This window comes from Centroberyx gerrardi, chromosome 14, assembly GCF_048128805.1.
Source record: "Centroberyx gerrardi isolate f3 chromosome 14, fCenGer3.hap1.cur.20231027, whole genome shotgun sequence".
In the NCBI taxonomy this organism is placed as follows: Eukaryota; Metazoa; Chordata; class Actinopteri; order Beryciformes; family Berycidae; genus Centroberyx; species Centroberyx gerrardi.
In genome coordinates, this window is record NC_136010.1 from 6,109,075 (window position 1) to 6,129,232 (window position 20,158).

General features: G+C 41.8%; 1 protein-coding gene across 2 annotated transcripts in view; it reads left to right on the plus strand.

Annotated features, from left to right (window-relative positions):
• The window catches only part of prkar2aa (protein kinase, cAMP-dependent, regulatory, type II, alpha A), a 53,007-nt gene that overhangs the window by 21,010 nt on the left and 11,839 nt on the right, over window positions 1-20,158 (plus strand). For both annotated transcript variants that reach the window (XM_071906816.2, XM_071906817.2), the window contains exon 3: window positions 14,874-14,909. In XM_071906816.2, the coding sequence (XP_071762917.1) occupies window positions 14,874-14,909 (36 nt within the window). The remainder of the gene's footprint in view (window positions 1-14,873; window positions 14,910-20,158) is intronic.

The window sequence follows — 20,158 nt, forward strand, 5'->3', positions numbered from 1 at the left end:
ATGCGTATTGTCGCATTTTTGTATTGCGATTTCGATATATCGTCCCATCCCTAGCCATAAGATATCTGCGCTCATTGAAATGCCACCAAGCTAATCACAGTGCAATAACACACAGTCATTGTCTCACAAACAAGCCCTCTGTCATGTCATGTGCTGAAGTGAACAGAGGAATGGTAAAGCTGGCAAACATTGACCAAGAGCCAGTGCAGAAATGTCTTTGATTGTGGATGCTGAACAACCTCATCCCACATTACCAGGGTTTCCTCCTACCTTTCTCCGGCTAGAGTGGTGCTGCCTTGGCAAATCTCCTGTTTTTCATGGGATTTTGGTCTTGAACTTTTTGTGCTCCTGTGATGTGATCACTGTTAATCTCTCAAATTTCAGAGCAATTGTCATTTATAGTTAGTCATTTGTGACATTTTGTGACTTTTATTACATTACACTTTCTTCTGTTCCAACAGAAGAAACAACACAGGCTATAAATATACAGTATGTTGATCATCAGGCTAGGAACAAGCTTTAAAATGTGATCTACAGGAGGAAGTTGGCTATTTGTTTATTGAGCCACCAGACTTCTCCCGGTGCCATAGCTGAAACCCTGGTGTGTATTTTTCTCAAGCATAGTTCTCTTTCAGTTCAATAAATTCAGAATGTAAATAGAAATGTAGTGATGCAAAGAGAAAATGCAATTCCCCTGCTAATTAGGCTATAGAGCATTCATTCTTAATTTCTCAGTAGATTCAACATTGTCTCATGCAAAGTTTTTCAGCATTTGCATTTTGAAGAAAATGCCACTTGTTGAATTGAAAGTGACTTAAACCCAACTTTGGTCTGAATATCCTGAATTTGAAAAAATATGTTGACTTAATATCCATTTTTACTAACATTTTGCGAACGGAGAATGCAAAATTCACTGGTTTATTGCCACATCAACCAAATTCAACCACATGATCCAAATTTACTGGGAATTCATTTAGGTACACTTTTTTTTTTTGTTGTTTTGTTGCTTTTAAAAAAAATTTAACCAGTGAAAGTCAACTGTACATGACCTGCATCACATTCGTACATCATATCTTCCCTGTATAGTAATTTTTTAACGGTCTACTCCCATATTATGTCATATATGACTGTAAAGAGGATATTTATTTTCCCAGCTGACTCTCATATGACTGTGGTGTGTTCTCTGCCGCCAGCATGAAACAGCCAGTACTAATAGCAAGACATATTCACTCCCCGTGATTATGCTAAAGGGGAAACTCTCCGCAAAACACAATCCCATTTATATTATTGAAATATTAAGTATTGTGAGTGGGTGCTGACTCGTAAGGGAAAATCCCCCCTAAAATAGAATCCATTTGTTGAGGCCCTAACACACTGGAGGCAATAATTGACACGTGTCGTTTGACACTCATAATTTAACGCTGCTGTGACGCACTGCTGGCAGCAGATGATATGTCAGTAGTGCTGGCACCTGTATTTCACCACCGTGATGAAAACTTAATATCATGTTTTCTTTAGAATGAAGTTGTAGACCAGCTAGATTGTACAGCTTACATCTGAACAATTATATGCTACTAGCTGAATTGCCCACTTAGTTTGCAGTATTACTGTATTACCTTTGTATGAACGTTTGCCTAGGTCAGCGATGATCTATAAACCACTGCAGATCCAGAAACCATCTGAAAAAGTCACTCCAAAATTGAACGGAGTAGAGCTGTCAGGGTGGTTTGACGTGCCATGTGACTCTTGCAGTGTGTTTTTTGACACTGAAAGCACTTGGTGCATTTGAAAATGCATTGTGAAGGGAAAGATCCAGCTGCTAATGGAATTCACACATTTTTCTAATGATTTAATAGCCTACGGCAGTTTGCTTAACAGCATTTAGGATGACTGTTCCCATGAAGAGGAAAATCCACCCTAAAATAGAATCTACATGTATGTTATATGCATGCTCTTTGACAGTCCAGTCTAAATACAATGGTATTTAAGGTGGGTGCTCACTTTAAGCACAAAATCCACTCTAAACAGATTACATTTATGATATTCCTATGATTTATTACTGTGATGGTACCTTTTTGTAGTTTGTTCATCGTTGGTTCATCCCAAAATTCGCCTGCCACCAGACAAACCTGCCAACCACACCCACAATCAACCAGAATTTGGCTGGTAAATGGTGCTAATTGCCTACCTTCTTTGAGTCAGTATTTTTGAATATAGACAAGAAAACCCACTCTCAAACAGTATCCCAAGATCATAGACCATTCAGTCAGTATTTGTGAACATGAATATCTCTCAACAAGCTAGAAACCAGAGATTGTAAGATAACCTGTGATTGAAATGACATACAGGCTGGAGCTGCCTACTTGCTGGACTTGTGGAGTGTGTGTTTGAGCTTTGACATCCAAATGAGGTTTCTTTCATTCTGGTGCTAAACGTTATGAAACCAGAAGATAAAATCACCTTGGGTACCTGTTGCCGCGTCCACGTCAGCCTGTCACTTGTTGTCAGCGGAGCCGTTTGAAAGACCGTCTCTCAGTGACATCAAGGATTACGATCACGGCTCTGTTATCTCTAGCTCTTGACGTTTTTGTTTATTTGTCTGTTTCTTTCTTTTGTTGGGTTTGGCATGAGATGTTTTTATAAGTCTCTTGGGATTTTTTTTTTTATCTCTCCTTTTCTCTGTTTTTTATCCGTTTTTATCACTCATGTATGTTTTATCCCAGTGCAAATAAACAAATTAGACAAAACAGGTTAAGTGCAGTTATAGAAATAGTATATAAATTCTGTTTTTGGGTGGATAGTCTCTTTTTAAGAAAGCCCATAGGAAAGCAGGAATTAACGACTGTGGGTAAAACCCTGATTCTGTTTGTTTCTGTATCTGCTGATGTGTGTGTGCTAGTATGTGTGTGTATTTGCTTGTGTGTGTCTCTTTCACTGTCTGTGCATCTGTATTTTAGTGTATCTCTATGTATAGGCTATGTGTGTCTGTATGTAATAGTGCATCTGTGTGCACATTTGTATATATGCTGTAGCGCAGACATAGTTTGTTTGATTAGATTTCCGCATTATCCTATTACTGGAGTGTAGGCTGGTGTTAGTGCTGCTGAGGTCTGCACTTCAGCTCACATTGACTACTGCTGCTGACGTATAGATGCAGACTACATACATCTTCTGTAGGGAGGAGAACATACAGGGATAGGATTTATGTTTATCACTCTATCGGGGAGAGTTGGGCGGAGGGGAAAATGGAGGAGAGAGAGAGATGCAAACATGAAAGATAGTGATGAAAGATCGTGATGAAACATAGTGGCTCAGAGTTGGGGAAAGGTAAAAGAACTGATGAGGAGAGGGTCAGAAATCAAATCATTATGATGAAATTGCCAATTTCAAGAATCATCTCTGTGCTTGTTTGTGTTTTGAGGGGAAATTGAGCTAAATTGTCTTTTCTAATGTCTTTGACAGTCAGCCAGTGTTGAATGTGATAGGGGAAACACTGACACAAAATCCTCTCTTCTTTTCGAACGGGCAGCCAGATTGCATTGTAAACACACGGGTCTGGAGATATTTCTATATATGTGTGGGTGTGGAGTGGGGGACTGGAGCCAATGACGTGCTTTGAGTCTAGTATCGAGCTTGGCCATTGTTGTGTGTCTTCCACCTCCTGTGTGTGTGTGTGTCTGTATTGGCGTTAGTGATTATGTCTGAGTTTGTCTGTATGTCTTGTACTGTGTGTACTGTGGTTTGGCTCTGTGTCTGCCTCAGTGTGAGTGTATGCTTAACTCACTGTGTGTGTGTGTGTGTGTGTGTGTGCCCGTATGTCTGTGTGTGCGTGCCAGCGGAGGCTGACGGTGACGTTGGGGGCTGGTAGCTGCTGAGGAGAGGCGACACGTGAGGGAGGCTCCCCGCTCCACATCTGACCCTGCTGTTATCAACCAGACCTTGAGAGAAGGAGAGAAAGGGAGGGGAGGGATGAGGAGAGAGGGGGAGAGAAGAGAGGGAAAGAGGGATAAGCGAAGAGGGGAGAGGTAGAGAGAGGAAAGGAAGAGAGAGAGAGAGAGAGAGTGGGTGGAGAGAAGAATGAGAGGGACAGATGGGAGAGGGGGCGGAGGGCAGGAGAGACAGAGAAAAACGGGCGAAAAAGAGAGAGAGGGGGAGAGAAAGGGGAGAGGTTGGAAAGAGAGAGAGATAGAGTGAGAGTGATGCTGTCTGGGAGTTGGTCAAAGATGAAAAAACACAGGAGGGCTTGTGTTTGTGTTGTTACTCTGTGGGAGAATGAATGTGCTGGTTGTTTGCATAGTTAAGCACAGTTAGTCACAGCGCTACCATCGAATTGCATATGCTTTTAAACATAAATCCATGCTTCCTAGAAAACTGAGAAAAGAGTGTATGTGCGACTTTAGAATCAACTTAAGTATAGACGTATTTATTTTCACAGATTGTGCTTGATTGTTTACCTAAGCTTCTTATTTTCCCAGTTAGAAGCACATGTGCTCCTTGGAGTGGAAAACAAAAAGTTACCGTAGTGCCCTGGACTGTGTCTGAGAGTCCAGGAAAAGGTAGAAGAATTATAAATGACTGGTTGACTTGTCTACTGCCCCCTGATGCTCAAAATGGACACAAATTGGCCATTTAGGTGACAGAACTGCCACTGACTCAGCCGCTGAAGCGTGGGGAGAGAGCCTCCACTCCTCACAAGCTTGGTGTTTGTGATATCTAGTGTCCGAAACCAATTATTCTCACTAGACCAGCCATGGGTGTGCATTGAAATTTGAGATTTGGAAAGTCAAAAGAGTTTAATCTTCCACATTTTGATGCAACAAATGACTAACCGGGCATCATTCATACTCTTCATCACTATCCATTTCAGCGGCGGGCTGGAAAGCCGCCAGCCCACAAACCAGCCTCAAACGTGTACCAGCCACTGTCGCTGTTTTGTTCTGCCAAATTGATTCTCTAGAATAGATTAAAGGCTCCAAATGGTGGTTGATTTCCTGCCAAAGTGGCTGGTGTAATGGACAGACGTACCCTCAGCCTAAATTGTGCTGCATTTGGCTGTGGGTAAATTAATAAATAGGTGTTAGTTACTGTTTCCCTTGTGACGAGATGGGTGCTTTCTATTCCCGGAAGCTGATTGGCTAGAGGGAAACCAGGAGGTGTGAGCAGCAACAAGTTGGGTGGGAAGGCAACCAACAGACCAATGGCAAACTTATTTTATAAAGCTCATTTTCTCCTAACTCTCCCATTTGAAAGCTCTCTTCCTCAGCTTAAGTTAGACTTACAAACTGTCACACTGTCTTTCTGTCTGTGTTTCTATGCGTCTATTTCTGTCTATCTCATCCATCTTATCCATCCGACTGATCTAACCAGTCTGCATCCATTATGTAAATGTAAAAAACGAAATGTAAAATGTTTTCAAGTACCTGTGGTAACAGTGACCACATTCATGCGAGGCTTTAGTCTCGCCTCCAGCTAACTGGCTGATGTATCGACAGGCCGAGCAGACGGGCAGTCACACAGAGAGAATGGCTGTAAGAGAAATCAATGGGAACGCCACACAGGGAACGGCTGAATTGCTCCCTTTTTTTCCCTTATTCACTTATTCACTCAGTGGTTTTCATCTCTCACTCTCTCTGTGTCTCTCTGTTTATCTCTCTCTCTGTTTCTCTCTCTCTCTCTCAGTATCTCTTTCTCTTTCTCTACCAATTTCTATATCACCAGGTATCCCTTGCTATCCCCATCCTCTCTTTCTCTGTTTATCGGTCTATTTTTCCCTCTCTCTCTTCTCTCTGTATCTCTCTTTTTCCATATCAACAGGCATATAGCCCCCCTTCACTTATTTTTTCCCTCTTTCATTCTCTTTTTTCTCTTTTTTTATCTTTCCTATCGCCAGCTATCTCACTCTATCACCCCTTCTGCTCTCTCTCTCTCTGTGCCTCCCCCCCCTTTCTCTCCCTCTCCCTTTTTTCCTCTCTCTATCTCTCCATCCGTTGAGGCTGTTATGGCTGTGAGTGGGTGTATGGGGAGGGATGGAGAGAGAGCGAGAGAAGGAGGGAAAGGAGGGATGATCTGCCACTTGTTACAAGCTGGATAGAGGAGAAGGGGTGGATGGGGGCTGGGGGGCGAGCGCGGGTGGGTGGGGGGGTAGCGTTGTTATGGCGATGAGGAGATCTTCCTTGTGTTCGGTTGCCACGGCAACTTCAGGCGTACACTTGATATCCCCCCCCCCCACGTGACTGTGGGGAGAGCACTTCACACTTTGCGCGCACGCATGCACCCACACGTTGACACACACACACAGAGAGAGACTCGAACGCGTATACACACACACTTCCATTATGTCCACACACACAATAGCACACACTTGCACGTCCACCTGCTCTCGACAGACAAAATGTGTTTGATATGACTGGCGGAGACAATGCATGATGCATTTTCAAATGAGCCAAAGCACCAGGATTGAATGCACGCTGAATGCATTTTTTTTTTTTTTTACTTTGTTTTACAGGGAATTATAAATGCTAATTATATACAACATACCAGTGTTTTTCTCTATTTTCTCTACTGTGGGCGTTCTACAGTAAGACAGTTGCCACCACTGCCAGAGAAAATGTGAGATTAAAATAACATAAGTTAGCCTGATTTCCCCCCCAAATATAGGGCCAATATGTACAGTGGTGTGTTTCTCATTATAAATTGTGAACTTAGGTAGAGTTTGAGAAAGTAAAAACCTATAATGTAACCAAACCTGGAGCCAAAACGGGGAAAGACATGGAAACAAAACAAGAAACCACTGCTGCTTCAAAAATTAGATTCATTACAATATACAGAAGATGATTAATAAAGTGTCCATACAGAGCAAAATACCAGCTAGAGCCAAGTATACTAACTTGGTTTTAGGGTAGAGCAGTAGGCTAGTTGTTTTTACACCTGTTTACTGAAACACAATAAATCAATCTTTTCATGCATGACCTGCTTTGTGAATGTGTGTGTATATACCTGCAATTATGTGTGTGTGTGTGTGGCTGTGTCCGTGTGTTTGTTGGTCTTTGTACCTCCATGCTGTGGTACATGCAGCGATTTGACCTGTTAATACGTTTGGCTTGGATCAAAACAAGTCTTTTTTAAGCAGTTTGGAATGTGTCCTCCTGCTAGGTGGTTATGTAGCGGATAATAGAGATATATGTGTGTGTGTGTGTGTGTGTGTGGGAGGGGGTGTTAGAGGAGAAACTGGGGTTACGGGAGGGTAAAAAATAAGACTACATTTATGGTTGAAATGCCAATCCTGATTAATTTGCTAGATGGTCGCTAGGAACAAGGACTTACTTTATTACACTTTTGACATTTTATCAACATGTTGACAATTTCCAACTACAGCTGAGTGAAAAGAAATATTTAAATATTGCAATATGCCAATATTTTACTATTAATTGTGGTAACTAAAGTCGAGACGGACAATTATGGACAATTAATTGTACAACCCCAAGATTAAGGATAGGTTGGGAGCAGAAAGATAGTGAAAAGTAGAAGAAACAGATTAGGAAGAAGGTTGGGAAGTGGATGGGTGGATAGGTTAGGAGAGAAAAGAAAGAAAAGGCTAGGGTGAGAGGAAAGGGGGACAATGGAGAGTTTTGAGGGGGAGGAAGAGTGTTAGAAAGGTGGAGAAAATGGATGGGAGATGGGGAATAGGAGGATGAAAGAGAGAAGTTGGAAAAGGGATGACAAGAAGGGAACGAAGGGGGATAGGATTAGGAACAGTTGGAGAGAATAGGGGTAGAGAGAGGTTGGGGGTGAAAGAAGGGACAGGCGAAGGCAAAAGTGGGAGAGCGAAAGATGTTTGAATTGAAAGGTTAACGTTAGGAGAAGAGGTGGATGAATAATGGGTTTGGAAAGGAAAGAAAAGACAGGAATTGGGGAGAAGGGGTGGGAGAGGAGAAGAAGAATTAGCAAGTAGATGAGAAGTTATAGGTTTTTTTTCCAATGAAAGAGGAAGAGTGGTTTAGGTTTGAGTGGATGGCAGTCATGGGGAATAGGTAGGGGAGGAATAGATGATGACTAATGGGTGGAAAGTTCAGGGACGTTGTATGTTTTATGACACACAACTCCTTCATTTTCCAATGGAAATTCCTGCCTTCTTTCCTCCCACATTTCTCATTGCTTTTTGGTGTTGACCTGATCATATCCACTGAAAGTTGAAAGGTTATGAATGTGGTTTCCACTGGCCTATGACTTCCGAGTCTTTATTTCTTACTGTTATGTATTATGTTTCTTTTATGAGAGGTGAGGTTCAGGAACAGAGCAGCACACCTGGAGCTGTTAGGGATTCAGTGTCTTGCTTGAAGATACTTAAAGAAATAGTTCACCCAAAACTTTTAATTCAGTCATTATCTACTCATCTTTTTTTTCATACAGTTTAACAGGAGTTTACCAGGCTCATTGCCGGAGAAGCTTTCTTCCAAGCAATTGCAGTAAATGGAGGCCAGTCCCTCAGGCATCAAAAAGGGCAAAAATGTCCATAAATGTCCTCCATACACCATGTCCAGCATAATCCAAGTCTTCTGACGCCATGTGATCGCTCTGTGAGTGGGAAAAAAAGAATTATTTAATGCAAAACGAGTTTGCGAAAAAGCTTCTCCGGCAGTGAGTCTGGCGAACTCCTGGTAAGTTGTATGAAGAAAAAGCACAATTTTGTACTGGCATGAAAATGAGTAGATAATGACCGAATTTAGATTTTTGGGTGAATTATTCCTTTAAGAAAAGTGCATGCTTGCTGTCATGGCTGTAATCCAGGCCTGCCGGTTAAATTGTGGTCCTTCAACTCATGATGCCAACCTGCGGCCGATTCTGTAATTCAAAGCATTGATTCTCAACTGTTTTGGATTGAGACCAGGGTAAAAAAAAATTATTCAGTGGTCATAGTGGCTGGTACATCCCAAAATTAACTAGCCGTACTAGATTTTTAGAATAAAATGGGACCTCCAAATGATACTGAGGCTATGTTCACACTGCAGCTGAAAGTGCCCTAATTCTGTGTTTTGTTTTGGGTTTTTTTTGTCCTCACCTGTGACACAGAGCTGAGGTTTTCTAATCGGTATAAACTGATTTGGCCAATAAGTAGTTAATGCAGTAAATTAGACATTTTATCAGGCAACATACCCCAAGCTTTGTTCTCACAACCCACTTTTGGCCCCCGACCACCAGTTAAAAAGCTCTAATCTAGCCTAAATCTCAAGGGTAAGGACGTACTATAAAAAAAGATTCAGATGCAAGAGAGAGGATAGCAGGAGGGAGACGAGCCATGGGGCTTTGGGAGCGATACGGGGGAGGAAGGTCTGTCCCTTTGAGACAGGTGAGGGGGCGAGGTATATAATAAATGACGGGGAGGGAGAGACGCTCAGAAAGAAAGCGAGAGAGAGAGAGAGAATAGTGGTGAGCTCATGGGAAGATATTACTACTTCTTTCTGTAGTAGGAAGACGGAGAGAATGTAGTTGAAATTGACAAAGCAATGGGAAGAAAGCGGAAAAAATACCCAGGTGTGTTAGAGCCGGGGGCCTCAGGTGGCGGCGAGACGGAAACGGATGAAACGCAAGATCGTATATGGATCCGTCACTCTCCGTCTGATTGGAATGTGAAACAGAGGCCTAGCGGGTTTTTTTTTTTAAAAGCAGGTGGATAATCACAGAAGCATGAATCTTGATAAGCTTGCTATTGCTAGATTGCCATTCCCATTCACAGACAAAAGAAAAGAAAAAACTCTAGGCTGTGCCCAGAGTTGTATGCATATCCTACAACTCTGGGAACCAGTGAAATTAGTTGCTTTGTTCTTTGTCCATCTCTGATAGGCTAGTGAACAGTTAACCGATAATTACGTACAGTGCAGTCCGAAAAAAGTTCAAATGGTTTCCACGTACGGAACAATACAGACCAATGCTGCGTTCTCACCGTGTTCCCGTTTATGCATCAGTCCCGTAGAGAACACATTGGCTCAATCCATTTTTGGCAGATAAAAAATCTCTGTCTGGCCCCGCTCCCTTATACATGCACAAGGAGAAGCAGAGCTAAGCAGAAACAACTTGCAGGGTACTGATCCCATCCAAACCACATATTGTTAAGTTGCTGGGGAACTAAATCTAAACGTCTATTTTGTAGTTTTGGTAGCCCGTCAAGATAATTGCCAAGTCGACTTTAATCTATTTCACTGTCTGCACTGTGAGCACACTGTAATGTTGTAAGAATGATAACATTGTACTGGTAACAGGCATAAAGAGAGACTGGTAGCATTGCTGCAGTGTTGGCTAAACCCCATAAGTTCCTGCATGGGATTTAAGAGAGAGAAAGAGATGAAGGGAGACAAAAAAAACGAGACTTAGGGGTTGAAAAATTTACTCCAATTGCTACTAAAATCCTACGCCATTTTGGCTGTGGCTTGTGAGTTTGTCTGCCAGTCTCTTTGGAAGGCAACCAAGCCCGGTTTGGAGGTTCCTCTCCGTCCTTAAAAATCACTTTGAGTGCTTCAAATCTAAAGCTGTTCAATTTCTGAGTCCTGCCCTGAAGCTAGACCTTACACAAGCATAGCTAAAGACACACACAGACGTAGATGTAGATGTGGACTGGTCTGAATGAGGTTATCTCTAGAAAGAGTGGTGAGTATTTCTAAGGTGAGACAGTCAAACAAGGTGATAGAGAAATAGATGTGTAAGCAGTGTCTGAAATTAACATTTTTGCACAACTGCCAAGGATAATTACTACCAGCCAAAATAATTAATATACATTTTTCATAGAAATATGTCTTCTACTCATGTTCAATATGATTTTGTGTATAGAATCAAGTACTGTGTCAATTTAAAATATTTGCTCTCACTTACCCTATGAAGTGACTCGCCACATGGGAATAATGTTAAGTTTCATCTAACGTTAGGCCAGTTACCCATCCAGTCAGCGGAGAAACAGAAGTTTAGATGTCACCGCTTTGTGTGCATAACAGGCAGCCAATCAGGAGTTTGTTTGATACAGAGCCATTTTTTTGCTTTTATTTGATTGGCTCATGATCAGAGAGAGTGTACGGTGGCCTATAGGGACAAAGTTTGATAACAGGTAAAGACCAAAGACTATATAACCACAACATTAAAATGTTACCGTCTTAAAATGCTACCAGCCAGTATGGCGGGCGACCCTTATTGACTTACCTGCCAAAGCCAGGATTTGCCAGCATTTGGTGCTTGGCGGGTGTTGATTTCAGATCCTGTGTATAAGCTAAGTTAAAGAAAGACAAGCCAATAGGCAGATAGCATGAGATCCCACGTAAAGAGAGAAGGCTGAAGCATCTCAGTGTGTGGTGGTATGTGAAAGTATACACACAGTCGCATTGTTGAAATTCCCCTTCATGCCTTTATCCAGTATATTATGGTGTATTGTAAAACAAAACTCTCTCCACCAACTAATTTCCAGACTGTTTTTGGTAACTTGTGACCCCTGAAAAGAGAGCAAAACTTGACTTAAACATTTCCTCCTGCAGATGCTACAGAAGCGCAGCACTAGTTGAGTGTAGCTTCTCCAGCGGCTCCATCTGTGTTGAGTGATGTGGTAAGAGTGATCTCCACGGAGAGAGGAGTGTTAAAGTGTATTCGTCTCCCCAGGTGACTGGCGAAAGTGGTGTGTATGTGCGAGTTTCCCCCAGGGCCTTGTCTTCACAGTCTAGATCTAATGGACTCTGACAGCATGGTAATAAGGTGGCAATGGACACATGCTGCGTGCGTGTGTGTGTGTGTGTGTGTGTGTGTGTGTGTGTGTGTGTGTGTGTGTGTGTGGCAGTGAGCGGTCAGCCCATGCTGGCTAGTAACAGCTCAGTGTTAGAAAGCAGGGGTTTAGGACCCCCACCCCACCGTCCGTGTGTGTAAATTAACACCTTGTTACACACACACACACACATTTTCAGAACACACACATGCGCGAGGACACAGACACACTCCAAACACACATAAACAAGGTCAGGATGCCCCCACAAACACGCACAGACCACACACAAATATTACACAAGGCCAGAATCCATACACACAGTCAGGACACACACAAGGTTGACTGCACATACACACACACACACACACACACACACTGCCCTTTCCCGTCTCTCCTGACTCACCACTTTATTAGTACTGATGCATATTCATAGCCAGCAGTGTCCTTCCAGGCATTCTCCACTCCTGATGAATCCTGTCTAGTGTCGGATGCACAGCGCTGGAATCATGACCAGAAATTAAATTACATTAAAGCCGTTGTTTATACGTTTCCAGGAAACATCCTCTGCCTTCCAGAGGATTTGTGATGTTTGGGTCTATGTTGTCTAAAACATTGTTTCTAGCTGCAGTACTGTGTCATCTTCCGGTTAAATGACGCGCGGAAATTAGATGTTTCATTCCAAAATGAGATATCCACCATTTGCAAAACGTTCACTCCTACTGTCACAAAATGATTGCTGGCATGAAAGTAAAACTTGCTGTTGATTATGGAAGTTTTGAGCTGTTTGAGCTCAGTTCTTTACCTACACAATGGTATGATTTTACAGGATGAAATTGTATTTTCTAAATGTTGTGCAATGAACATGACATTTTTATTCTAAAATGGATGTAAAGCATTTCAGAATAAAATCAAATTAATATTCCTATTCTATGCTAAACATAGGTTTACAGGTTTGTACATGCACAGAAAAGGGAAAGGAAACATCCCAAAATTCACCTGCCACTTTCAGTATTTTACTAGCAAACTAGACTTTTAGAACAGAATAGGACTTCCAAATGATGATCAGTTATCGGTTACAGTGACTTGTAAGGTAGAGAAACGCACACGCTAAAACCACATTTAACCAGCATTTGGCCTTGGCTGCTGGTAATTTCGCCCCCTGATGCTAGGTCATATCCTGGTTAGAGGCATATTTGGGATAAGCTGTTTATCATCTTAATATCCTGATCACAAAAATCCCTGTATACATGTAATATTCTTGATATTACCATGGAAACGTTACTTGCATAACAGGATAATGTATTTACATGCCTCTCTGTCCGGGCTAATATCAGCATATCTCACCTATCATATTTGGGTTTCACATAATCTGTGCATGAGCTTATCTGGCCCAGTGAAAGAGGGATATGGTGTTAACATAAACAGACAAGTATCTTGAATAATATGGGATTATTAATGTGCATGTAAACGCAGTCAGTGGGACAATACTTGTGTTTTAACCAACCTAAACGATGTGTATAAATTGGGGAAGTGTGATTAGCTCTGGCCCTCTGTGAGGAAAGAACATGTTTCGTATTTCAATTTCGGTGTCTGACCTAGACACCGGGTTCTGACAGTGCCGTGTCAGGGCAGAGCAGGGCTCAGTGATGGCAGGTTTTTCATAAAGTCGCTTCATGCATTTTATTTCATTTTATTTGTGATACTTTATTAATCCCTATCCCTCCACAGTGAGGTCAGAGGTCAGGCTCAGCTCCAGAGAACTGCGTTTTATTCTCTCACTCACACTCACTTGTTTTTTATATATTGGCAGATTTGTCAAAGTCCTGTCCCACGTTTTTTCGGCTATTTCCAATTATTGATAAACGTACTATTTTCTTCGTTCCGTCGGCATAAGTTTCCTCTGACCGGATTTCGGTGTTAAACTTGTGCAAAGTGAAAGGTTTAATAAACATAAAGAAAGCAATTCACTCAAAAACAATTCAGCAGCATGACTAGTTTTTTTATATATTGTCAGAATCTGCTTTGTTCGCGTTCATTTATGTGCTAGAAGTGTGATTTTGAGACCTGTTTTGACAGGGAATGGAGAGTAGAAAAAACACAATTCTCCAATCATCTCTACTGGAGCAACAGATGACAGATTGATTTCTCTGATTTTGGGGTTATATCATGGTCAGGAAGCTACACAACCCAAGGTACTACCGAAGGTCAACATCACTTTAAAGCAGAAAAACATGAGGTGTCCCATCCTGCTGGCTCAGGAGCGTAATGTGGCTGCAACGTCGCGGATTTGATTCCAACTTGTGACTGTCGTTAACCTTCATCCTCTCCCTCTGTCCTCACGCTACCCACTGTGTCTAGGAAAGCAGATATGCTTTTTAAATATATACTTAGGAACATTTAACTGTTTTGGCTCCTCTGTAAAGTTAATAAAGTTAATCCACTTTTACCTTTCAGGCTCCAGGCACTAATAAGGTGTGATTTTATATTGCTGCTGAGCCTGGTCTTGGTTTCATGGCTTTTATTAGTTGTTTTCAATTTGTCTACTAGGCAGGCTAATGCAATCATGAAAAAAAATAATGATATTGATATTTGTGAGAGGGAGAGTGTGTGTGTGTGTGTGTGGGGGGGGGTTGATGATGCCAGAGGTCGTAGCCACGACTCACAGTAGCATCCATGTGTGAACAGAGAATATTAACTGTGCAATACTGAGAATACTCTCTCCATCTTTCTCTCTGTCTCGCTCTCTTTTTCTCTCTTTATCGCTTTGTCTCTGATCTCCCACTCTCTCTTTCTCTCTCTCTCTCTCTTTCTCTCTCTCTCACTCTCTCCCTCCCTCCCTCCTTGGCCTTTCCTCTACCTTGATCTTTCAGTTTCTCGTAATCTCTGTGTCTTTATCTCTTTCCCTCTCGTCTCTATCTGTATACCCCCCTCCTCCCCCCGACTGTCTCCCTTTATCTCTTTTTCATCCCTCTTTCTTTTCTTTATCTCCTCCTTTCACTTCAATTATTGTTATGAACACTGTCTGTTCAGAGCAGATAATGGTAATGAGGATTTAAAAGCAATCACAAAATCATATTAAATGTCATTATGTAAAAAACAATGATGTTAATTTCACCTCTCTCTCTCTCTCTCTCCACAGCTCCACCACCCAGCAGATTCAACAGGAGAGTGTCAGGTAAGGTGTGTGTGTGTGTGTGTGGTGTGTGTGTGTATGCGTGCATGTGTGCGTATATGTGTGTATGTTTGACGTCACGTCCCTCAGATGTAATCCCCACACTGGGGACATCGTTGCATACATCACTGCTTAAGTGGCTCCCCCGCTGTGTGTGTGTGTGTGTGTGTGTGTGTCATGCATGTCAAATGCTGTTTAGGCTAAGTGGTTCGCCATACTGTTTTGTGTCTGTCTGTGTCACTGATGTCAAACACTGTTCAAGCAGGTTTTTGATAATGTGTGTCTTCGTGTATGTCATGCATGTAAAATACTGTGTAAGCAGTGCACCACTGTGTTTTTTGGGGCGTGTGTGTTTGTGTGTCTGCGTTTTTTTTTTCTGCTTCTGTGTCAGTGTCTGCGTGTTCTTGTGTGTGTACTCTGCTCCTGTTTTCTCACGCTCCGTCGTACCCGTGTACTGTTTACATATGAGTAATTGAATGTCGTCAGACGTCACAGAACCCTGCACTTTGATTAGTCTCTGGGTGTGGCAACGCTGATGTTAATCTTTACCACTGTCCTACTGTCTCTTTTAACAGACGGTTACACCGCCATCAGTATCACAGTGTCGTAAAAATGCAAAAGGTTCCTTATGAAGTTGTAATGTTAAGTTGTAAAAGTCTTCATTTGTAGTTGTAAATTTGTACAACTTTTCTTTGTAGCTGTAACGTTAAGGTGTGCACGGCTCCTTGTGTACTAAAAATGTTCAGTGGTACAAGTGGTCTTTTTGTAGAGGTAAAGGTGTAAAAGTTTCCTTTTGTAAGAGAAGATGAACCTTATTGATCCCTGAGGGGAAATCGGGTCGGTACAGAGCATCTTTATAACGGCAATTATGTTTCTCAAAGATAGTTGTACAAGTTTCTTTTTGCAGTTGTTTTATGTGCGTCATGTGTTTTTGCAGGAACCCAAATTTGATCTTCTTTCTAGGGAACGCTCATTCATGCTCAACACTACCCTTGTGTTGTCATATGGTAACCCAATAGAAAAAAGTCTTGTGACCATAAATCGAGGGAAAAAAGGAGAGAACCAATTAATCGCCCGATAGGCTTGCATTAACGACTCTGAATGAAATGTAAAAACTTGGAATTTATTCACAAATTAAATTGAACATCAAAGTAACACTAATAAACAGAATATTGTTTGCTGTATGTCAGGGGCCTTGTCATGCCAGCAGCTTCATGCTGCTGGATGATACTGGATAGCTTGGTTTACACACACGTGCACACACACACACACACACACACACATACAGTAAACTACGGTAAGGGTTCAGAAAGGCTTTCATTAATCTTGACTATTTATTTCCCATTCGATTTTCTTGTTGAGCATTTCCCAATCTGAATTACTTTGTATAGCGCTCTCCGGACTGCATTAGTTACTGATTTCGCCCATGCTCATCTGTGATTTCAGTCAGTCATCCGGACAGTAAAATAATTTACTGGGGCACCGTTGTAATCCAAAAACCCGCCACACTCAAACTCTTTCCAAGTGGCTTTATATGTTTAAGGGCAGACACAGCAGCTCCTGAACACTTTCCACTATTTTCTCTATTTTTCTTGGCACCAAGTTATGCTTAAATGCTCTTGTTGTTGCACTTTGCTGCTGCAACGATCTATTTTCCCCACAGGGCTCATCAATAGTCTAATCTAAAGAGTGATGCTGCTCTACTCCGCCCCTGGTTATATGGCTCTTGTAATCCAGATGGTGCGTGCACAAATCGGTATTGAAAGACCAGATGACGATCCTGACGGGATTAAAATTATCCCACTACGTCAGAGTTAACTCAAAATACATTAGGTAATTTCAGTCGTAATTTTAACTGAGGTAGCCAAAGAAAGTCAGTGACATGTTTGTGCCAGACAGGATAAAATTCCTTTGGTCCTGAGGTAAAAATGACCAGTCAGCTTCCCCTGGTACGACTAATCACATCCGCATTTGTGTGTACTTGGAAGGGTAAAACAAATAGGGTTAATACCTAGTGAAATTGGCCAACAAAGTAGCCCACTATAGCACACACAAGTGATGGCAACGCCAACTTAGTCTAATATTGCTGTCTGTAGGCTACAGTCAATCTTTTGAAACAGTGTTGTTTAGATTTATCAGCAGTTATCACATAATCATGAAATACGTGGCTATTGTGTTGGTTAGCCCACAAATGAGCAGCAGTTCAGGACAGGTGATTTACATATGGCCAACAATTCTGTGCTGGGTTTTCTAACTTACCAGTAATGTTATGTGAAACAGTGTGACATTAAACAAGTTAGCAGCATCTATTTTAACAAGCTAGATGGCACTCAGTAGAGTTCATACCTCTGCCAACGCTATGCAATCGTCAAAATATGCCAGTTCCACATGTCGGATTTTCACCAAAAGTTAATAATTTCTTCCATGCCACATTACCAACTTATTTCAGGAGATGCACACATTTTCATGACCGGACCTGAAATGGGACATGAGATCTGCCTGTTCAAATTCTAGCCACTTTTAAGCGTTTTAGTCGATTATGGCAACACCGCATGGGCAATCAGTTCTTTATCTGTCCAGTTTCCATTGGGGCTGCACTTCTACCACTGGACCAAGTTTTGGAAAAATTGGCAGGGCGGTTATGTCTAAACAGGAAATGAGCTCTCCAGTGCCCCAATGTTGTTTTGATTGGGCCAATATGTCTGCTGATAGGCACAGAAGGTTTGATGGTTTTATGTGAATCCGTTTGGAAGTTATATGCGTTTTTATGAGGAAAACCACAGCCGCTGCCATGCCCCCCTTTGGCCTATCATTACAAAAAGTGAGTCAATTCTTCCTTGCCCCATGACAAAACTTCCCACAAAGTTTCATGCAAATCAGTTAATAACTTTAGGAGTTATCCTGCTAACAGACAGACGAAACAGGCTGAAAACATAACCCCCGTCCAACTCTATTGGCAGAGGTTAAAAGAGGTTTGAGACCTCCGTGTTACATGCAAGTTGTAGATTTTACCGAAATATTGAGGGATGATGATACTATCTTGATTTTGAGACTTTCAAAGTACTAGCAAAACTACATGGCATGCTTTCAGAGAAGAGCAGCACCACTAGATGCTAATGTTAATTTGATATTCATGTTTTCCTACCGACAACGTTCATTTACAATATCTAAGACGTAAATATTGAGACAGGTCCCATAATATAAGGGAATTCCACTATTTATTTTGAACACCAGATGGCCCACGCCACCATTGGCAGCCATATTCACCAATAACCAGTTGTTTGTGAAACCTCCTATCGGTTCTGATTAATCGGCCTTACCGATAAATCTGTGTGTAACACTAACAATAACTTTTAACAATAACACAGTTGGGTTCCTGACCAGTAGTTGAAGTCGCCAGGGCTTAATCTATTGTCAACATTTACATCGTGTGATTGTTTAAATATTTCACTTTGCCAGTTTCTATTGAGTTCCAGGTCTTGTTTACAATTGTTTTGAAACTGGTTTTAGGCTTGGGTCAGGAAAAGATACCTGCTTCCCACATTGAAGTGTTATCCAACCGTTGTGGTGTGCTGAGGCTGTGATGCACAAAAACATGAAGAGGAAGACGGTGTCTACCTCATTATCTGGACTGAATGCTTTCTCACATGAGAGGAGTAAGAGTGCGATCACACCTACAGTTGGTTTTCTTTGGTCTGAACCATAGTGGAAAAGTTTAGTTTGTTGCATTTTTGTATTTGGTTTGCTTAGGTTCACACTGCCGAAAGGGAACCAGGGCTTGCAAACAAAAGTAACATGGACTCACAGGTAGCTCAGTTAGTGGACAGTTTTTGGTAACCTGTCATCCTGCCAGATTACAGATTTTGTCAGTTAAGAACACAGGAAGAATTTTGGTTGGTTGGTTTGCATTACGCACCACAGTTTTCTTGGAAGTGGAGCGAGACTTGCATTTTCACCCGTCATCGTACGGTTATCTGGTGCCACCCGAGTTCAAATGGCACAGAGAGATAAGATGATACACACGTGATCACACACACACACACACACACACACTAGGGATGGGACGATATATTGAAATTCAATATAGCACGTATCGTGGGACAGAAAAATGAATCATGATATTAGTTCCATTTTATTCTTCTGCAGTAATCACAAATGAGACGACTTGACCATCACAATTTCACAAGCTCTCCATCCAAATTCGATTATTTGCACTTTGTAACAACATTTTTAAATTGTTGTTTACATTCTAGCAAGCCAATGGCATCGCTAGAAAGATTTGTGGCTCAGAAATAAACATAATTCTGCACAGTCAGACTTTGTTGTCATTGAACTTTTATTTATTAGGCTACATCGTATCGTGGTTGTATCATGAACCCCATATCGCATATCGTGAAATAAGCATGTCGTCCCATCCCCAACACACACACACACACACACACACACACAAACACAAGCCTACTTTCAAACTTCATCTGCGTGTTGCGGTAGAGACTGTCCTCACACAGTTGGAGGAAACACAGACACACCGTGACAATTCGGAATGACCTGGTCAGTCTTTTCCATCCAGTGTGGTAAAACATGTCACTGTGCCCCGTCAGTGTCCTGCGGTGATGATCTCCTTCCTCCCCTGCTAGTCATCACCTCATTCTGTGCTATGCAATATCTTCCTCTTCCTCTCTGCGTATGTGTGTGTGTGTGTCTGCGCAACATCTTACCTTTGCCCCTACTCTTTTCAAAGTGTGTGTAGAAGCATTTAACCCAGATGATGGGGTGGATGTGTCTCGGTCTTTCTGTGTGTGTGTGTGTGTGTGTGTTTCTGGTTTTCTTTGGTCATGTGCATGCGTATGTGTGTGTGTAAAGCATAACAATATTATCCGCTTTACATCTGTCATTAACATGCATCTGGTGTCCAGATTGTGTCAAGATATGATTTAACTGGATTACATTATACGCCTGACATTAAAATGCGTCTCCCGTGTCCACGTTAAAATTGGATTTCTCTTTCCCTCACAAAATGCTGATTTACACAAATGTCATTTCCTTTCATAATATTTACATCCTTTAAAACTGACAGTTAATGACTCGTCTCACTTGTTCCCCACTCACAAGTATTCTGACAGTCGATTTTTGACAAGGATGTTACTGTCTGAGCAGCCGGCTACTTGCTTGATTTGCATGCACTTCCTGGTTGGATGCTTGTGCTTAACTTTATTTTCATTTACGTAGTTGTATGTGGATTAGAGACGCAT